This window comes from Poecilia reticulata, chromosome 17 (genome assembly GCF_904066995.2).
Source record: "Poecilia reticulata chromosome 17, P_reticulata-male-v2, whole genome shotgun sequence".
NCBI classification, from domain to species: domain Eukaryota; kingdom Metazoa; phylum Chordata; class Actinopteri; order Cyprinodontiformes; family Poeciliidae; genus Poecilia; species Poecilia reticulata.
The window spans coordinates 18,286,790-18,305,457 of NC_088846.1; the positions used below are offsets into that span (position 1 = coordinate 18,286,790).

The 18,668-nt window shown below is 38.3% G+C and overlaps 1 protein-coding gene across 2 annotated transcripts in view; it reads left to right on the forward strand.

The window, feature by feature from the left end:
* Nucleotides 1–1,116: 1,116 nt before the first annotated feature.
* agap3 (ArfGAP with GTPase domain, ankyrin repeat and PH domain 3) overlaps nucleotides 1,117–18,668 on the forward strand; it is a 145,930-nt gene continuing 128,378 nt past the window's right edge. Inside the window, exon 1 of one of the 2 annotated variants that reach the window (XM_008434265.3) lies at nucleotides 1,117–1,973. In XM_008434265.3, the coding sequence (XP_008432487.1) occupies nucleotides 1,604–1,973 (370 nt within the window). In that variant the 5' untranslated portion in view covers nucleotides 1,117–1,603. The remainder of the gene's footprint in view (nucleotides 1,974–18,668) is intronic. The other variant, XM_081598790.1, reaches the window with a different exon arrangement.

Genomic DNA, 18,668 nt, shown 5'->3' on the forward strand with positions numbered 1-18,668 from the left:
AGAGTTGCTTTTACTTTTTCCATTTAGAGCTTACTGTATTACTGTGACCACACTGGTGCAACAGATCATGACCGACAGTCACAGTCATGTGGCCTTTAACAGCTGCAGCATTCAAGCCATGAGGGCAGTCTGGTTCTTCCTTGGGAAAAAAAAAAACAAAAACAAAATCAGATAAGAGCCAATTCTAATCAAACTCCTTACTGGCAGCTAACATACAGGAACACTTGATGGAGTACGCATTGACATCATATGTGCCATGGCTTTGAGTCTTCAGCTGTCATGTTCTTTCTTGCTCCCCAATGCAGCTGGGAGCATGCTTGTTTGCTGAATATGCGACCCCGGTGCCAACTTCCATAAAATTAAACTGGCTTTTATTCAAGGCTGCTGCTGTGAAATGAGAGCTTGAAATCTGCCTTCACAGTAATCTCTTAAAAGTGAGAACATTTTGCATGTTGGCGTTGTCAGAGCAGCTTCAGTTCCTTGAGAAAGTATTCAAAGGTCTAAAACTTTTTCCACGTTTGGCCACTTTACAAATACAAACGTCAAAAGATTTGATTTTGAATGTGTCTGATAGACCAAACATAAGTTAGAGTGTAATTAAGTAGAGGGGGGAGAATGATAACTTATTTTATTTTGTTAATCCTCTAAAGTCGGTGTGGGATTCATTTGTATTCACCCATCGTTTAAACACATGAGAATGCCTGCCACTCTAAACACAGTGAAAAGTGGCTGGACTTGGGGGCTGAATAAAATGCATGCTACCCTTGTCAGATTTTTATTTGTGGAAAAAATGTATAAGCCATGAAATCCAAGTAAGATAAATTGGAAATTATGACTTAGTAATTAGAAAATGAAGAAAAAAAAACAAAAAAACCTGAATGTATCCGTCAATCACTGTGTACTGAACATAGCAAGGAAAGCCCCATAAAACACCATATTCTGAACGAATTAGACATATATATTATCCTTTCTGTGTGTATCGTCTTGTTGTTCAGTTTCTCTGTTGCATAATTGCCAGGTAGGTTATTGTGATGATTTGCACGTTGTGATTTTGCCCTTCCACACCCTCCCCCCATCTCATGCACAATTACGTGATGGGTGACGTTTCACCATGCGGAGGAGGGCTCTGGGCAGGGAGCACTTGGACCAACGAGAACTGAACACTGTTTCATTTCAGTGCAGAAACAACGGCGTTCAACGCGAGTGGACCAGGGCGCCGCGCAGAAGCCCATTGTCTGCTTCAAACAGGGCAACTACGGGAAACGGCTTTGACCAAAACAGCGGTGTGGGAGGAGTGTCCGAGTGGTAGGCACTGCGGGTTTGTAAAGACACAGGAAAAAAAGAGGGGGGGGCCCTGGACAAGATCTGGCCAATAACGGAAAATGAACCTCAGTCAAGTTGTGATAATATGAACCGCGTTTTGTTGCAGTTGGCGACCAACTATTGATGCTTCTGTGTTGATCGCTTTCCAGACCACCGCATCGCGCGAACTTCTTTTGTTCGCATCGCCTGAGTCCTAATTTCTAGCCTCCACATTTGTGTTGTCGCTGAAGAAGACTTAGCCGCTCCATTTAAAAAAAAAAAAGAGAGAAAACAACCAATAATGAATTTCCAGTCGAGCGTCCCAGTGTCCGGTATCTCGCAGCAATCTCAGCCAGCCATGCCCACTCCAGGGACGGTCCCGGCGCCCGTTCCCGTCCCGGTACCCCAGTCCATCCCGTCCCAGTTCGGATCCGGATCGTCTGCGAGCTCAGGGGCCGGTCAGTTCGGTTCGGGGACTGTTTCGGGTCAGGCTGCACAGTCCGGCCCGGCCGGCTCGCAGTTTGTTTTGTCCAACTCAGCAGCCATCAGAGCGGAGATCCACCGGTTCGAGTCCGTCCACCCGAACATCTACGCCATCTACGACCTGATCGAGCGCATCGACGACCTGGCTCTGCAGAACCAGATCAGAGAGCATGTCATCTCTATTGAAGGTGAGTAATTTCATAACCATTTAGTGGTTTCATTCATTAAAAGGAGGGGATGTTATTTAATTCAGGGATGGGGATAACGGGAGGGCATTTCCTGCCTTTTATTCCCACTTGGTAACAATGTCATAGGCACAGCCCTAATGTCAACAATCGCACTTGGAGGATGGGGGCGTAGCCAATCTCATGCTCCTTGTTCACGGATCGAACTGCACCCATGCACTGCAGTGTGAACAATAACAGAGCTCAGCTGCCTCACAGGAGGCACTGTGCAATCAGTCCTCTGAAAATGAGCTCTGCTGCCTAATGGGATTTGCTTTTGTTCTGACACTGACCTGTAATGAGAGGGAGATCTAGTTTGGCTAATGGAGGCAGATGCTGCCAAATATAAAAGCATGTGTTTCCTGAAAGTGACACAGGAAAATCCCTTTCAAAACAGTAGTAGAAGGGTAAAGAAAGATTGACTTACAGTAGGAATTCCTTCCATCTATCCATCCACCCATCTATCCATTCTTCCTTCCTTCCCATGTTTGTGTCTAAACTCTCACTTGACAATTTCTAAACTTTAATTTGAATTGCTTTTCTATTAATTGCGTATGCCTCTGTCACTGTAATGCTGAAAATGAAACTCCACATCGTCTTTTTCTAGTGGACAATTGAAGGATTTGACTGGGGCTGCATGATTTCAGGAACTTCTTGAAGGCAATAAATTGCAGTACTGGTATTGATTACAATCAATCTTCATTTCACATTTTTCTTCCTTCACCACTACACAACGCCTTTACATCCTCCTTCACGTTTTGCATCTCAGCCTCTGAAGAAAAACACTTGGTGTGAACATTTAGGGAAGTTGGAGCCTCTTCATCACCAAAGGTGTCATAGATACGTAGGACATGAATGCATGGCACTTGAGTTCCACCAAAAATTGCAATCTAACAATTTCTTGCAGCTGTAATATTGTGATGACAAATGCGATTTGATTTCTCGTGCAGCACTAGTTTTGACTCACATTTGCTTGGTATTTGTCAACACTTATAGCTCCACCTGCATTGACACCTTAAGAAAAGTAACCTCATATCATCATGCTGCCTCCACCATTTGGTGCTACTTTCGGAGAGTCTCTAATTTTGCTTGACAAGCATAACTTTTAGAAGACGGCCATCCAACTTTGGAGAGTGACAGCAATATGTCAGCTGCAGTTGATGCACTGCCACTTGTAAGCTTCTTAAATTATAGTAGCAGTTGTCCTTTTTTTTGTCACCCTGCCTGTCATCCAGCTCTTTATCCAATAATTTCCTGTGAGTATGTTGTTCGTCGGAACTGGGCAACTATAGGTTTTAAAGAGTACTGTTGCCACTCAAAATATTCATTTTGATTTTAAATCAAAAGTGAGCAAAAATACACCAAAGTATCTGTAGTTCATTGGCATTGGAATACATTTTAAGCACAATACAATCGATTTATTTTTCATCAGGTACATTTGGCATTTAGTTTTTGTTCTTCCAACAGCCATATATAAGAATAATGAATACACGTACACCTCCATATCTACGTAAGGTCAGTGAGCAAGCTGATGATGGTGTGTCAGCTTCTAGAAGAAGTTCCCCATTTCTCAGTGTGCTGTTTTAACACTACCTGAAATAAATGTTGAAACCATATATTTAATATACACTGTATACGTGAAAAGATTACCTTTACCAAAGTTATTTCTGTTTGCTAAATGCCAAAGCAATTAGTTTGCGAATTGTTAGATATTAAATTTTTAACCTTCAAACTTTGAAGTTTATATGACTTCTTTTTCTAGCTGTATTATCCGGATCAAGTGTTTTGGCCATCCCCCCATGAACTTCTCATAATAGTTTGTTGGAATTTTGGACCTTTTCTCCTGACAGAGGAGAAAATGTCCCATAATGGTGCCACCCTCATATTTCACAGTTGGAATGATATTCTTAGGCTTGTGAACCTCCTCTATTTTCTTCCAAATATAATGAAGCTCGTCGTGGCCAAACACTTTTATTTTGGTTTCATCAGACCTTTGGAAACGTCTCCAAAAATGAAAGTATTTTTTCTCTGAGGGCATTTGGGAATATGACTGGATATTCCCATCCTCTTTATACTTTCATACAAATGTTTGAACAGATGAACATCACTCTTTCCGGCATCTGGACATTGCATCAACAGACCCACAGTTTTTTTTGCTGTAATAATACTGAAGGAATCTGTGTGTTGAAGGTGTTGCCTTGAAATGAACGGGGATGTGTGCTTCCAATTAACTTAAATTATCCTATCCGAAGCATACAAAGCTAAGGGATCAATATCAGTTTTCCAAAATTCTTTTGCATTGCATTGTAATCTAATTGCATGTAAACTTATGAATTTGAGGAACGTAAAAAATACAAAAAATCATTATGGTGACATTTAGGAAACATTTAGGAGCAGTCCTGCAGTGTACCAGAAGTTTATTCCAAATATGTGGTACATAAAAACCGAAGGCTGCTTCACCATGTCGTGTTTTTACTTTTTGTTGTGATCCAGCCATGCAAACTGCACTTATTGAAACCAGGTCTCGGAGTGGAACTTTTCAGGAACATCCCCCGTGGAGGTGTGAAGTACTGTGCAGGTGTAAAAGAGCACATCCACAAAACACATGGCTGCTAGGGTTTGTTCTACACATGCACAGGCAGATGACAACAGAAATGACAGCGGATTGCATTGTGTTGTTGTGCTACCAGCCTTTAATTTAACGGAACTTCCAATATAGAATATATTTGTTGAATGAGTACTTGGTTCGTCGGAGATGTGTGGCTGTTTTCTAAATGAGGTGGAATCGGGTCAAAAGTAGATGCACGTTTCGACGAGATGCTAAAATCACAGCGCCGTAAAACGCCCCGGCATGACAATTGCAGCAGATTCAAGGTCACTTGACGGTCTTATTTAAACATAGAAAGTTTTCCCCAATCAACATCTGAAAATACCAGCAGTTTCTAGACATGATGAAAACAGGAGCTATTAATTTCCGGCACCTGAGACAGAGTTGACGGTCTGACGTATTTTCTGTGTCGGAGGTTTTCAAAGTGTGGGAAAGCTTGTCCCCTTGTTACATTTATGCCTTTGAACTTTTTGGCACTTTTTTTTTTGTTTGTTTGTTTGTTTCCTTTTATAATCGATCGATGTTTCTTTAAGGAGGTTTTTACATTTTCCTGAGATACTTTTGTTGCTATGGGGGCATTGGTATCAACATCTAATTTTAAAACAAAATTATCCATTAAATTGCTGAGAGAAGGCTTAGAGGCTTGTAATGGGTGAAGAGAAAGCCTGGATGAATTCGTCAGCAGTGCTTTCTGTGATGTAAACCATAGAAAATGGGATTCACCCTTCAGCACCACCCTGGGGGCTTTATTGATTAGTATTTAAATGCTCTGGCTCTCACAGTTTGACAGATTTAACATTTACACAATGATCCAATTAGATTTTGACAGTATGACTAAGTGAATGCACCGCACAAGTTATAACTGAGGCAAAAATTGTAGTCTTATGTGGAAAAATGATGCATCATAATGAGTGCATTTATGATAAAGTGACTTGTCTAAACATGATAGCTTATATAGACCAAATATTAGTCACTACAGCCATACAAAAAGCTGGATATTTCCTGTAATGGAAGGAGAACTATATTAAGAGAGCTATGTGAATTTTGTTAACATTTTAAGAAATGGAGGATTTTCTTTTGGTTTTCAGGCGCTTTTTTGAATGGTTGCATTTTTTTCTTTACAATATTCTGTGTCTTGATGGGACAGCGCTGGAACCTTTTATCTCCCTGATGTGCTTTAAACATAAAGGTCATGTTTTTTTTCTCCCTCTCTTTATCCTGTCTTCACTGCCTTGAAAAGGAGCACAATCCTGACCTGATAACAAACAGCAAAATTGATTCTCTGCAAGTGCTTAGAATGCGTTCACAGGATAAGTTTGGGTGGTTGAACTTAACTTTTCTTGTTGATTTGTTTTCCTTCAGGCTTGACTGTTTTCCTCAGTTCAGAATTTGTGCGTTCTCATAGAAAACACTGCACATGTTTGCTGCTGTGTGTCTGTCCAAAGGACATAATTCCGGAAGCTCTGCTTCTCCTCCAAGTCCTGGACTTAATCTTTTTTCTCTCTGACAAACTTCAGTCTGACCTTTGTTTTTCTTAGAGAGCAAAGGCTTCCTTCTTGCATACCTCTTAAAAAAAGTTAAGCTTGTGGAGTCTCATTCTGATTGTACAGGCATGGAGTTTCAGGTAAAAAAAAGTAGCAAGAACTGTCGGTTCTATTTTGACATTTTACAGTTTTTGGAGACTTATGTCGCATATTGTCTGCTCTTATGATGAACATTTTTGGACATCCAAACCTAATCATGTTCTAGGTTGTTTAAAATTTTTTAGACTTTTCTTCTGCATTGTATTATGGCTGATTTGAAATTCTTATGAGACATCTTTAAACCTACCAGATTCATAAGCTGGTGCAGTCATCTTTCTGAAAGGTTCAGAGAGCATTTTTGATCTTATTGTGATGTTCACTCTTACACACTAACTGGAATATAAAATTCAAACAGGGAAAACTGTCTTCAAAATGCTGTGTAATACTTTTCTCATCATGTACACCTGACGTGAAATTTCAGCAATTTCTTGTGGAAGTAAATGTGGGAGTGTCCTAATTTTTTTCTCTTCCCAAATTGCATTTTTTAAAAATAAAATTTAACAGAAATTTTAAATATTTTCTTTAGTTTTATTTGTTTACTTATACTACCTGAAATTCTCAGCGTTGCTCAAAATGATTTTAACAGTCCACACGTCCAAATGTACTAGAAAAATATACAGGCTTTTATGAGGCATGATAAGACATTCAGGATTTTTATATCCCTTTGATAAAACACGCCTGTAGCTGGAGGTAAAAAGTCTGTGCCTTTTCATCACTTGAAACAAGATGAGGTTCTCCTATTGATTCGAACTTTGAGACCCTTTGAAGAGCAGCAAGAACCGACTTTGACTGACTTGTCTTCACCTGCGCTGTATAGAGCCGCAGATCTATGCTTCTCAATCTTGCATCATTGCAGAGTCTGTTGCTAAGAAACCAGTAGCTCATGCATTTAGCTGGAGAAAGAGTGAATAGAAATTACAGCCCCCTACAAAATGAATTCCCATCGCCACGAAGGTCTCCCTCTTGTTTTGTTGATTAATAAAACCTTGCTTTTATATGGTAGTGACACAACGGCCCTGTTCTTTTTTTGCTTCGTGATGTTCATTTTTCTGCAGTGACTGACATTTGGGGTGCTGTTTGTTTCTGTGAACCTTTTTCAATACGCAGCTAGCAAATGATATGCAAGAACAAGTAACGATTTTTCTTTTTTTTCTCGTTTTAGTGCTCCACTGCTTTTATTAAAAGTGGTGTTTTTTTAGATGAGGGTGATTAAATCTGAGAGACTGGAGAAGCATTACATTCCTGTCGAACTGTAAGAATTGGTAAAATAGGTAAAAAGAAAAAAGTTACAAATCTATTCCAGTAAACTTTGATTAAACATGGCTGAAATCTTGAGGCCATAGATCAAAGATTTCTCCACAACACACTTTAAAAGGTGTTTATATGATTTTTTTTGTAGATTAAGCTCTGTGACCTGCATATTTAGAAAGGATCATTCTAACAATGCTACAAAATATGCTAATATAGAAATTAGTTTGTCCTCAATTAGCAAATTTGTTGAAATCAGGTATACAGTTTTTTTTTAAACAGTATTACCAAAAGTCTGTTTGTCATATCAGGATTGCAAACATTAATTAATTCATGACTTGGAAAGGTCCCATGATTCGATCTCAATCTCTTTATTTAAGAGATTGAGACTCTAAACTTATCAGGCTTTAATTTTGTTCTACCTTGAGCTGAGAATAAGATTGGATGAATGTGTCAGGCATAAAATCACTGAGGCATGGAGACAGCTGCACAGATGTTATCTGTAATATAATTTTGGATATATAAAAGATATTGAAGTTAATATAGAAGTCAGTGCTATTAAAAAGACAGCACCCTGGGAATATTGTGCTTTGTGCTGTTCTCAAGGAATTATAACCACGTTGCAACTGCAAATTTCATTGTGTTTTATTACTACTTTATATGGAAAAAAAAATCTTAAAATACAGTTTACAGCCGTATTCAGCCATATTTTGTATAATCACGTTTTGCTGAAATTCCAACTGCAAGCCTTTAGGAGAATATCGACCGGTTTTGGTTGGTAATTTTTTTGCCCATTCTTTTTTGCAAAATAGCTCAACTTTGGTCAGGCTGGATGTAGAGAGAGAATATGTAAACACACATTCTGGCCACAGGTTTTGGCTTGGTTTTAGATCTGGATCCAGTGACATTCTACCACTTGAATATGAGTTGATCTAAACCATAATGTTGGAGCTCTGGATGTATGTTTAGTGGCTTTATAGTTGTGGAAGAGGACAAAGACATTAAACGTACATCCATCCTTCCTGCTGAATATTGAGCCCCATCTTTCTCCACTTTGACTCTGATCACTTTTCCTGTGTCTGCTGAAGAAAAACTCCCCAACATATTGATGGTTCTGTCATCAACATGTTTCACAGTTGGGGTAATGCATATGGTCCAGTTTCTGTCACACTGAATTTTGTTTGTAGACCAAAAGGTCCAGCCTTTATTTCATCTGACTAGACCACTTTCCCCCTGTCTGTGTCCCCTACATGGCTTGTAACCAACTACAAATGGGAATTTTGTCTTTCTTTTAACAAAGCCCTTCTTCCTGCCACTCTTCCATAAAGGTCAGATATGTGGAGTGCAGGACTAATCGTTGTCGTGCCAACAGATTCTCCCAACTGTGCTGTGAATTTCTTCAGTTTCCAAAGAGTTACCAAGTGCCACTTAGCTGCTTTGCTGTTTAATGCTCCCCTTGCCTGGCCTATCAGTTTACATGGAGAATTGTGCCGTAATTTTTTTATTTATGACAGAGCTGTCAGATGGTCAAAACACAAACCTAACCTTGTTTTGAACTTCTACACAGCTTTATGCCTGACCTGTTTCATGTGTTTGTTGCTCTTTGTGAGGCTGTTTGTTCCACATGTACAGTTGCATGATTGACAGCACTAAGAAACTTCCTGCTGGCTCTGATTATTTCTGACTGGTCACACGATTTTTCTGGATATGGCAGTAGACCGCAAGGAGGAGGCAGAGAAGCAAATTTATTTTCACAGATTACCTGTCTCATACTGTAGGACATAGTGACAGTTTTAACAGATATCTAAAAAAAACAACAACTTTGTTATAAAAGTTACCTGCTGCAGCTTTAAGGATATTAGAGAAAGTGTGGACTGAACACAAATCTGAAAAATAAAAATTTTTCAGATATTTATGAAAAATGTTCAAAACCATGTCATTTCTCTTCTCCTTCCCAAGGCACTGTAGCTTCTGGATATCGACTGTTGTGTTATCTGTGAAAGTATTTAATGTAGTTTCTGTCTGCACAGCGTGTGTTGAAGGGCAGGTGTTGTTCAGATAAGACTTGGATGAGTAAAGCTTTGATTCCTCCCTGCTTTTTTAGCCTAAAGGTAATATTGCACATTCTTAGCTGCATGTTGTGATCTAAAGACGCAGACATGTGGGTATTTCTTGGGATTTAGTGTTTCATTGTGATAATATTATTCTGCATCTTATAACTGCATTTTATAAAACTGCTGAAGCTAAAACTCCCAGTCACATTTCTTGACGGCAGGACCAATGTTAGAGCAAAGGCAGTCACCCAAATCCACAGCTACTCAAGAGGAGTGCTTAGGATTTCAAGAAAGGACCAATAGGTTTCCACAATAGGACATTGTGCGTATGACTGGCAAAATGGATGACACGGAGAGATACAAGAAGCTTAAAGACCGACGCTTCTGAGCTCTCTGTTGTATTGTGTGGCACCTAGGCAGCTCCCTGGTACAAACTGCATCTTGTTTGAGTGCAGGACCATCTGTACTCTTTTGCTAATAACAAAGAGAGAATGAAAAGATAATTATTGATAAAATATTTATTTTCTCAGGAGCACAAACATTAATTAACTACGTAAACTGAGGCGAGTCATATTTTGCGGTTAGTTGTAAAATTGTGGCTCGTCTGTGGTTGTGTGGTTTGAATTTTAGCTCACGGACAAGCTGCAGGCTATGTCAGGAGAAAGGCCACTGCTCTATCTGAAGAGCAGTGGCTATAATGAGCTCAATATATTTTAAAATTATATTTGTGAGTTTGTGAAGCATTTCTAGATTTAGAAATGTCAGTCAACACCACCAGCTGTGTCTTTTACAAGTCATGTCGGTGTAAATTGCTGTTGATGTGGAATGTTGGTGTTTATAGAGGAGCTCTGTAAGTATTTACTTGTTGTAGCTCTTGTGCCTAAAAAAAGCCTTATGTAAATACATCTGTGAAGTATGGAAACGACTCAAACTAGGCATAATCTTTCCTCCCCCCCCGCCCCCCCTCCCTTGAGTCACATAAACAGCACAAATCAAATGGTACATGAAGATAAATATTTGTCTTTGGGATTTAATTAATTGACATTTAAATGACAAATCTTTTATGTCCAAGCCACAAGAGCCGTGTGTGTACAAACATGGACTTTGATCCCTCTTGTAATGTTGGTTAATCAATCTAGTCAAATGGTTATTCCAAATAGCAATTAGCATAGTTTTCATTATTGCCCGTCTCTGTCGCCACAATACAGCTTTGGGCCTCATTTTGCTAATCAGACGTTTTATCTTAAATGGAAATATATTTTTCTTCTTAATTAGATGTTGATCATCTTTTGTCTGCTTGGAAAGCATAAATCTCGGTGATGCATAGATCAGCTTTAGTCCTTGCAAATCTGCTAATATCCTGCCTGCTGTCGCAAAGCTTTTGTTTTGCATTCTCAGTTTTAATAACAGAATAAGTATAAATGGGTGAATATTTGGGTTCCAATTAGGCACATATTCCAGTCAATTGCCAGGGTAGCGTTATATACAGTGGAACAGTATCAATTCATCAATAATTTCAATATATTTTGTTTCCAGGGAAGCAAACTGAATTTTCTATTCTATTCTATTCTATTCTATTCTATTCTATTCTATTCTAACTTTCCTCAGATTATTATTATTTTTTGGCTCAAGCTCTTGTTTTGGTCATTTCAGTGCTGTTCTATTGTCGATGTAGTGTAGATTTAAAGACTGTTACATCATTACAATAGTTTAAAAAACATTTTTCTGGTCCCCAGCTTAAAAAAAAATCTGTCTATGTTTTCATTGGATTAATTTCAAAGACATTGTAGTACTTATGCTGCCCCCAGTAGGTTATCATAACATCAACATCAATTACATACATTTCCAAAAGAAGATTCTGAGCATGGGTAAAGCAGTGCAACAAGGTATTATTGAAAAAAAAAATCCTCTGGGAGGCATTTACAGTTTTGGATTTGTAGTTTCTTATTTACTTTAACACCTTACCATCTCTTACCATCTCTTTGTCTTTTAAAACATTCATATGTTTTAAAAAACTTATGTCGCCAAGTATTTTACAGGCACGGGAACCTTGAATACATGGTACTTAATTAATTTGCAAGCCTTCGCAGTCCAATAAGTCCCATGCAATTATCGTATTGCATACAACACTGTACAATACATCTTTTCTTGTCAAACACAGTCTTTAGCTTTTGGTGTCTTATTGTTTTTTAGTCCTGTCTTGTTTTAACTGCATGCGTCCTCCCGGACTTACTAAGTATATCCCTCTATAACTATTTACCTCAGTTATTTGTTTATAAACTAAAAATAGAGGGAGAAAGAACAGAGCCAATATAAAATGAATGATCCTTTTGGATTGTGCATCCACTGTAATATAAATGTTTTGTTAAAATATGTTAATCTGCTAAGTTGTTCATGTACAGACACATTTGGGTTTACAAAAATAACCAGTTTTCAAATATTCTACAATAAATTATATAGTCTGTAGGACTCTTGTTTAACAAACATCTTAAAATACAACAAACTTCTTTGACTTTTAAAGAAAGGCATAAATAAATTATTGATGACTCAAGGCGCCTACAGAGCATTTCTAAAAAATGATGTAATTTGAATTCATTTCTATAAACCATTGAATGAGTGTTATTTGTAGGGCCTAAAATGAGAAGCCTCCAATTTGGCTAAGATTACACGTGTTCAATCAACCCTCACTATCGGTGCATGTGTGAGTAATGGGAAAAAAACTACCATCAATTGAGCTCTGATAACATGATTCACCATGGCAACAAGTGAATAACGCATAGTAACTCCATTTCAATGCATCAGAGCAAGTGATGTGAATATTTGTCCAAGATTTTCATTAAATACATGTTTTCAGTCCTAACTTGATGGGGACAAAATGCGGGTGACAGCAACTGAAACATGAGTCTTAACATGACACAGTTTGCACAAGTCATATTCTGAGTTAATGATGGTCGCTTTGAGGATTTGCAGTTAACAAGGTGTTTTTATTTTTAAACATCTGTTTCAAATGAGACCTCACCTGAGAGGGTTTTAGTTCACTGAGAGTAAATATTTTAACATGAACTCTCAATTGACACTGAGACTGCATATAAACACCATAAAATATTCTCTTCTTCCACTACATTTCACATTTTAGGTCCTTAAGGATTAGTGAGATCAGTTGCAACATGAGTGATCTTTCACTTACGAATGCCCAGGCTTATTTGAACAGTTATTTTGTGCAGTGAACCTTCTACAAAATGTTTTGAGAGCCAAAACGTAGTATATTTTAGACATATGACGGACGCTTTAAAGGGTTACGTTGAAAGTCTTTGAAAGTCTTGCCATCTCTTTTCTTATATTTAATTGTAGTTTTCGCAGCACTTCAATGTAGGTTTTTGCTCGTGTGTTCAGACACTGTATGTAACTTGGCAGCGTAAATAAAACAGATCGATAGATAAGATGATTTAACCTCTGAAAGACTTTGAGAAATAGATTTTTGGTGTGATCAGATCTTACACAGATGTCGACAGATGTAGGGGTTTACAAAATCAAAGAGATGTGGGCACACGTCTGGACATTCTTATATTGCTTTCACTGTTTGTCTCTGAATGGTCCTCTGAAAAATAATTGGGCACTGTGAGAGGCTAGTATTTGCTTATAAGATTGCATCATAAGGTTCAACAGTAAGGGGAAGTAATTATTTTTGTAAAGTTAAAGAGAGGGGGCACTTGTGTGAACTTCTGTTATGTGGTTTGTTAAATTTGCCTTCTCGCTATCTAGTACTAACTAGTTCACAATTACTTAGGGCCCCCATAGAGCTGAGGTGATGCATATTGGAGTGTGTTAATTTGTAAAAGATGGAAAATGATTTTAGATTAACTTTAAAACAGATATGTATCTTCTAATTTTTATTTTTGTATGTCTCACTGATGTCACCTCATGATAGATATCTTTATATGGTCTGAGAACAACACCACCATAAATTCAGATGCACTTGGTCAGCTCCAGTTGTTGCTGATATTTCACAATGTCCACCTCTTTAGGACTAAATATTTGTTCAAAGTATTTACTGTAATCTATAAAGCAGTAAAACTGAGAGCAAGAAATTTCTCTGTTTTACAAAGTTACAGTAAATGTAAAGCTTTGACTTGCCATTGATAATTTAAACCATTTTGAGTTCTCTTTAAAGCCAATCAGAAAATGTAAAAACAGCAAAGGAAATATTGTTTCCTGCTGTGTGAAGTTTTTTTCTTATTTATATAAGAGGAGAGGTGACGTTAAGTCACATTGTGAAAGGGCAGTCACTGTAAAACAGTGCTTTGCTCTTTTACTACCAAGTGATAATAGATCTGATAAACTGGGGTTAACATCTTACACTAGATCAATGTTTTTTAACCGTTTTTGAGGTACCGAACCCACCAGTTTTATATGCGCATTCACTGAACCCTTCTGTAGTGATAAATATGATTTTTCCCCCCCAAATTCAAGACATAATTCAAGATCACAAAGTCTTCTGAGAACAGTTCTTCAAAATATAGTCAGTGTTTTCAGCAAAGTTGAGCTGACTGTCCAGGAACGACCCAAGGTATTTAAAATGTGCCAGTTTCAACAGGTTGAAACTTTCTTTGCCTTCGAGACAAACTGGAACCACTTTAAGGTCTTGTTTAGATAATTTAATTAGCTCTACATTCTTAAGAGAATGAAAAATTAATAATAAATAATAAAGACTTTGCGGTATTCTGATTTAGTAATGCAATTATATTAGTTGTGTTACCATCCTCACGCCACTAGAGGCAGTAGCAACCCCGCAAAGATGCGACTAAGAGCAGATTTAGAAGTACACCAAAAGCTACAGAATTTGGTAAAAACGGTGAGCTTTGTTGAAGTAATTAAAGACACAAGTTCAAATCCATGCTGAGTGGAACTCCTTCAATCAGTGCTCCTCCGCAGCACTGATTGGCTAAGCAACGTAACGTGATCCTCTGCAGCAAGTGACGGCAAAGTGGGGCGCGTCATCACTTTACACAAGTGTGTCTTTACCTCCGCGGCAGAGGCTTCGCCGAACCCCTGGGGTTCGATCGAACCCAGGTTAAGAACCACTGCACTAGAGTTTTGCATGGTAAATATAGTTGGTGTTAGACAACAGTCTCGACTGATATTCTCAGAGAATATAAATTCTTACCTCAACTCATGTTTCTAAAACACTGCAAACATTTCCAAATGTACTTTGTTTTATGGCAGAGAGGGTATGAAAGAAAATAAATAAAAAAATAAAATAAATGAGCAACCTTGCTGTCCTCCATTTAGCCTTCCCGTTGCTTACAGAAAGTTACTTTCTGTTGCTCTCTCATGGCCTGAATGAAATGCAGACATGGTTTAACAAATTCAATAAATTAAATGGGTAAATTAAACCCATTTGACTTGGTCCAGCATATGTAGTTTGAAAGATTTATTTTGCTTTATTTTCAGTCCCAGAAGACATTCACACAATTATTAAACTCACCTGACTTCCAGCTGACATAAGGAAACACCTCGATATTGTACACGACAAACATTTTTTTTCAGCCTAAGTTTCATTCAAAACCTCAGAAGCTTTAATTCTTGCTGCATGTCAAGTTTACGTCACATATGTCCTTTGTCATAATGTAGCAGCAACAACCTGTCTCCCCTGACAGATCCTCATCAGATAACACACGACTGTTCACGCATGCCTCCCTCTGTTTTTACTCTTTCTTCCAGAGAGCTTCAGACTGCTCATTGCAGCTCTATTGAAATTCATTTTACCAGTGCATATTGACTCCTGACCGCAGGTCAGCAGAGATGAGCTGAACTGGTGAGCTGTAAACAGAGACACCATCTAAGGGCCCGGGCAGGTCTTTTGGGGTCAGAGTGCAGTCTCTGCATCGGTCCCGCTGTCCTCGCTCGGCTGCAACAACACAACATTGGCTCATTGAATGTGACGCTGTCCTCCACTGCAGAATGTTCTCCATTGTGCTGCTTAACAAAGGCCCCCTCTCTCCTGTTGATGAACGTCTAATTTTTTTTCTAATGTTCTAAATGCAGAAGAGCAGGGAAAAGGCGGTCGCATACTCATACTCATTCTTATCTCTCATATGAATAAAGTAGAGGACTTTCTCTCTCTCACTCTGTCATATTTGGGTTCAGGGTTTGTAAGTCCTGATCTAAACTTCGGTTGAAGGGAATTGTCAATGAAATGCTGGTTTGGCTTTTTTTTAATGCCCTTTTATTAAAGAAAATGTAAAAAGTTAATCCAGTTTAATGGAAAGAAGAAAATCGACACCAACAGTATTCCTTTTTGGGCTTAAGATGACAATTTTCTCCTGGGTGATGAAAAATTAGAGGTCATCTCTGGCCATTTGATCAAATAGTTGAGAGTAATTTGTTTGGTTAGTTGACCAGATCTGCAAAAGAAGACATCACGTTATCTTTACCAAACAGTGAAGCCATCAGAAGGACTTAGATCGTAACTAGGATTGATTAGTTGTCTGGATGATAAAGATAAATGTACTTTTTAGAGATACACCAATCAGAATCTTGTGGCTGATTTCCCGTTTTTAAGCTTTGACCTGTCAGCACAAATGTAAGGGGATTGTGATTTCTCTTTAACTACAATAGAAAATACAAGAAAATAGTTAAAAATATTTTTATAAAAATATCGAGCAATATTGATTTCAAATGTACTGAACTGGGATTATGTTGCTGCTTTTTGTATGGCAAACAGCAAGCTGAATCTTGTCCTATTCAAATGATTAATGCTTACTAATATGAATACTGATGCCATTTTTTATTTATTTTTTTCTCAAAACAGTATTTATTTACTGTTTAAAACCAGTGCATTCTGACAAAAGGAGAGAACAATCAGTATTTCACGACTGCTATTATTTAAAGATATTTCTAATAGTGCAGTTAAAAATGTCCTGGACCATACAGCTAGAGTCAAATTTTTACATTTTTTTCTGTATACTTGTGCGGTTGGCACTCTAAACATGGGATATCCTTTGACAACTCTTTGGCTGGTGACAACTTTATTAGCCACCAAGATTTGTTGAAAACTGGACCTTTTTAGCTCACAGCTTCTTTGTTCGCCAATTAAGTAAACCCTAATGACCTTCAACCCACATTTACAGCATTTTATGTAAAGGTCTTTTCACTTTTCAACCACATTTTCATGTTGTAGATGTAGAAGGTCGTATTCTTCTATTTCTATGCAACATTTAGTTTGGGGGGATTACGTTGGTGTCGGATTAAATTTGCTATAGGCTACTCTCCTTTTTTTCAGTTTGTGCATGAGCCATGTCCTATGTTGGAAGTGCTCATGTTTCCTGCCAGTGGGGAAGGGCTAAAAGCAGATGGCCACTGACAGAGGAAGGGTTTTGGGAAGCAGAGAGTGAGCAACAGATGGAAAGGCGCATATGCCTCCAAGTCCCCTCAGCTTGCCAGCAGTCCCGTGACTAACTGTGGGAAGATACTGGCCTGGTCCAGGTTGGGGATGGACAGAGGATCTTGGGGAAGAATGAAGTGTGCCCAGAATAGAACTACTTTGTATCTGGAAACTTCCTCCGCGGAAGGATTCAGATCCCATTCAGTTGAGGATTCCATTTTATCCATCTATCTATCCATTTTCTATCTTTAGCCTGTTAGCGGTAGTAGGGGGACTGGTGCCTATCTCCAGTAGAGGTGGGGTACACCCTGGGCAGGTTGCCACATCATCACTGAGCCAAGATCAATTTTACTTCAGTTATTTATATAGCATCGAGTCACTGAAAGTAACCTCAGAGCATTTTAGACGGGCCCAGCTCAAAACCAATGAGATTAAATCTTAAATCACAAACTCATATTCACTTTCAGTCTAACAAAATGGTTTCATTGATGCAATTAAGGCATAGCTCCAAAGAATTTGATTTAGTAATTCACAAAAGTTGTCTGAGAAAATGGAAAAAAAAAGAAAATTCCGCAATATCAGCAAAAGAAAATAATTTTTTTTTGCTGAGAGCAGTCTTGTACTTTTCCAGAATAACAAGGCTCAGTAGCCTTTTCTCTTAAAGCACAAACTTCTTAAAGAAACTTTTGCGGCCCTCAGGGAGCCCTCTTTTCTTTCTTGTAAGAATATTCTCGATGAAGAAAATGTGACATACATAGTTTGTGAGCCCATGATGCCGCAGTGTTTGACAGCAGACAGCGCGAGTGTAAAAAGTTAGCCATGTAATTGAGAACACGCAGAGACTATTTAAAGACTGCAGTGCTGTGGAAATTCAGCGTAATTCCCTAAAGGATATGCCACTTTTTTTTATCTGTCACTCTTCAAGAACAGTGTGTTTTGGTCGACTTGCTGCAAGTATTTTTTCCTATTCTACGTTTAAAAGATATAACATTAAATCAGACAGAACTTTTTCTGTTTTATCTCAGTAAAATTACCAAAATTATTTGTATTTTCTGAAAACCAGAGTAATAAGATTTCCATTTTCAAAGGTAAAAGTTTTTACAATTTCAGAAGCCTAGAGGATGTCATGACTTTGTAAGTCTCTGATAAGTTATATTATTTGACGTAAACGGAATCACTCTGGGACACATTTTAAGGCAAGTCTCTGAGAGCGATGTGTTTTGGTGCAAAAAGTTTATCAAGTCCTGAATAAAAGCAAAATACCTTGTGAAGATGCTGGCTGGCTGTAGCTGCTGGTCTGTCCTCAAATCTCCGCAATGTTATATATTTTGCAGACATTTTTTAAAACCTGAGTTTGGAAAAGGTTTTGAATGGAAAAATTCACTGGGCTACGTGAGGTCGCAAGTGACTGTATGGAGAGCGAACATCCTCATTGCAGTAGTTCAAACTTGTTTTACTATTCTTGTTGTATAGCATATATAATAGGAGAGTCACATGTTGTGTGTGTGTGTGTGTGGTAGTAAAGGCTGGATGTGAATGCAGCAGTGTGACTTAAATGCTCACACTTGGCTGCAAATAGAATATCCCAACCTTATATATATCACCTGCTCTCTGTTTATTTTCAGTGAACTGAGAACAGTTGTGTGGTTAGACCTCTTGTCAGTGCAGCTTGTTTAACATGTGCCAGCTGAGCGTTATCACCCAGGTCCTACATTCCTTTTGGAGATGTCATTGTTTTGATGGTGTTTCGACATGTCCACTGGCCGCATGTTCCCAGCCTTC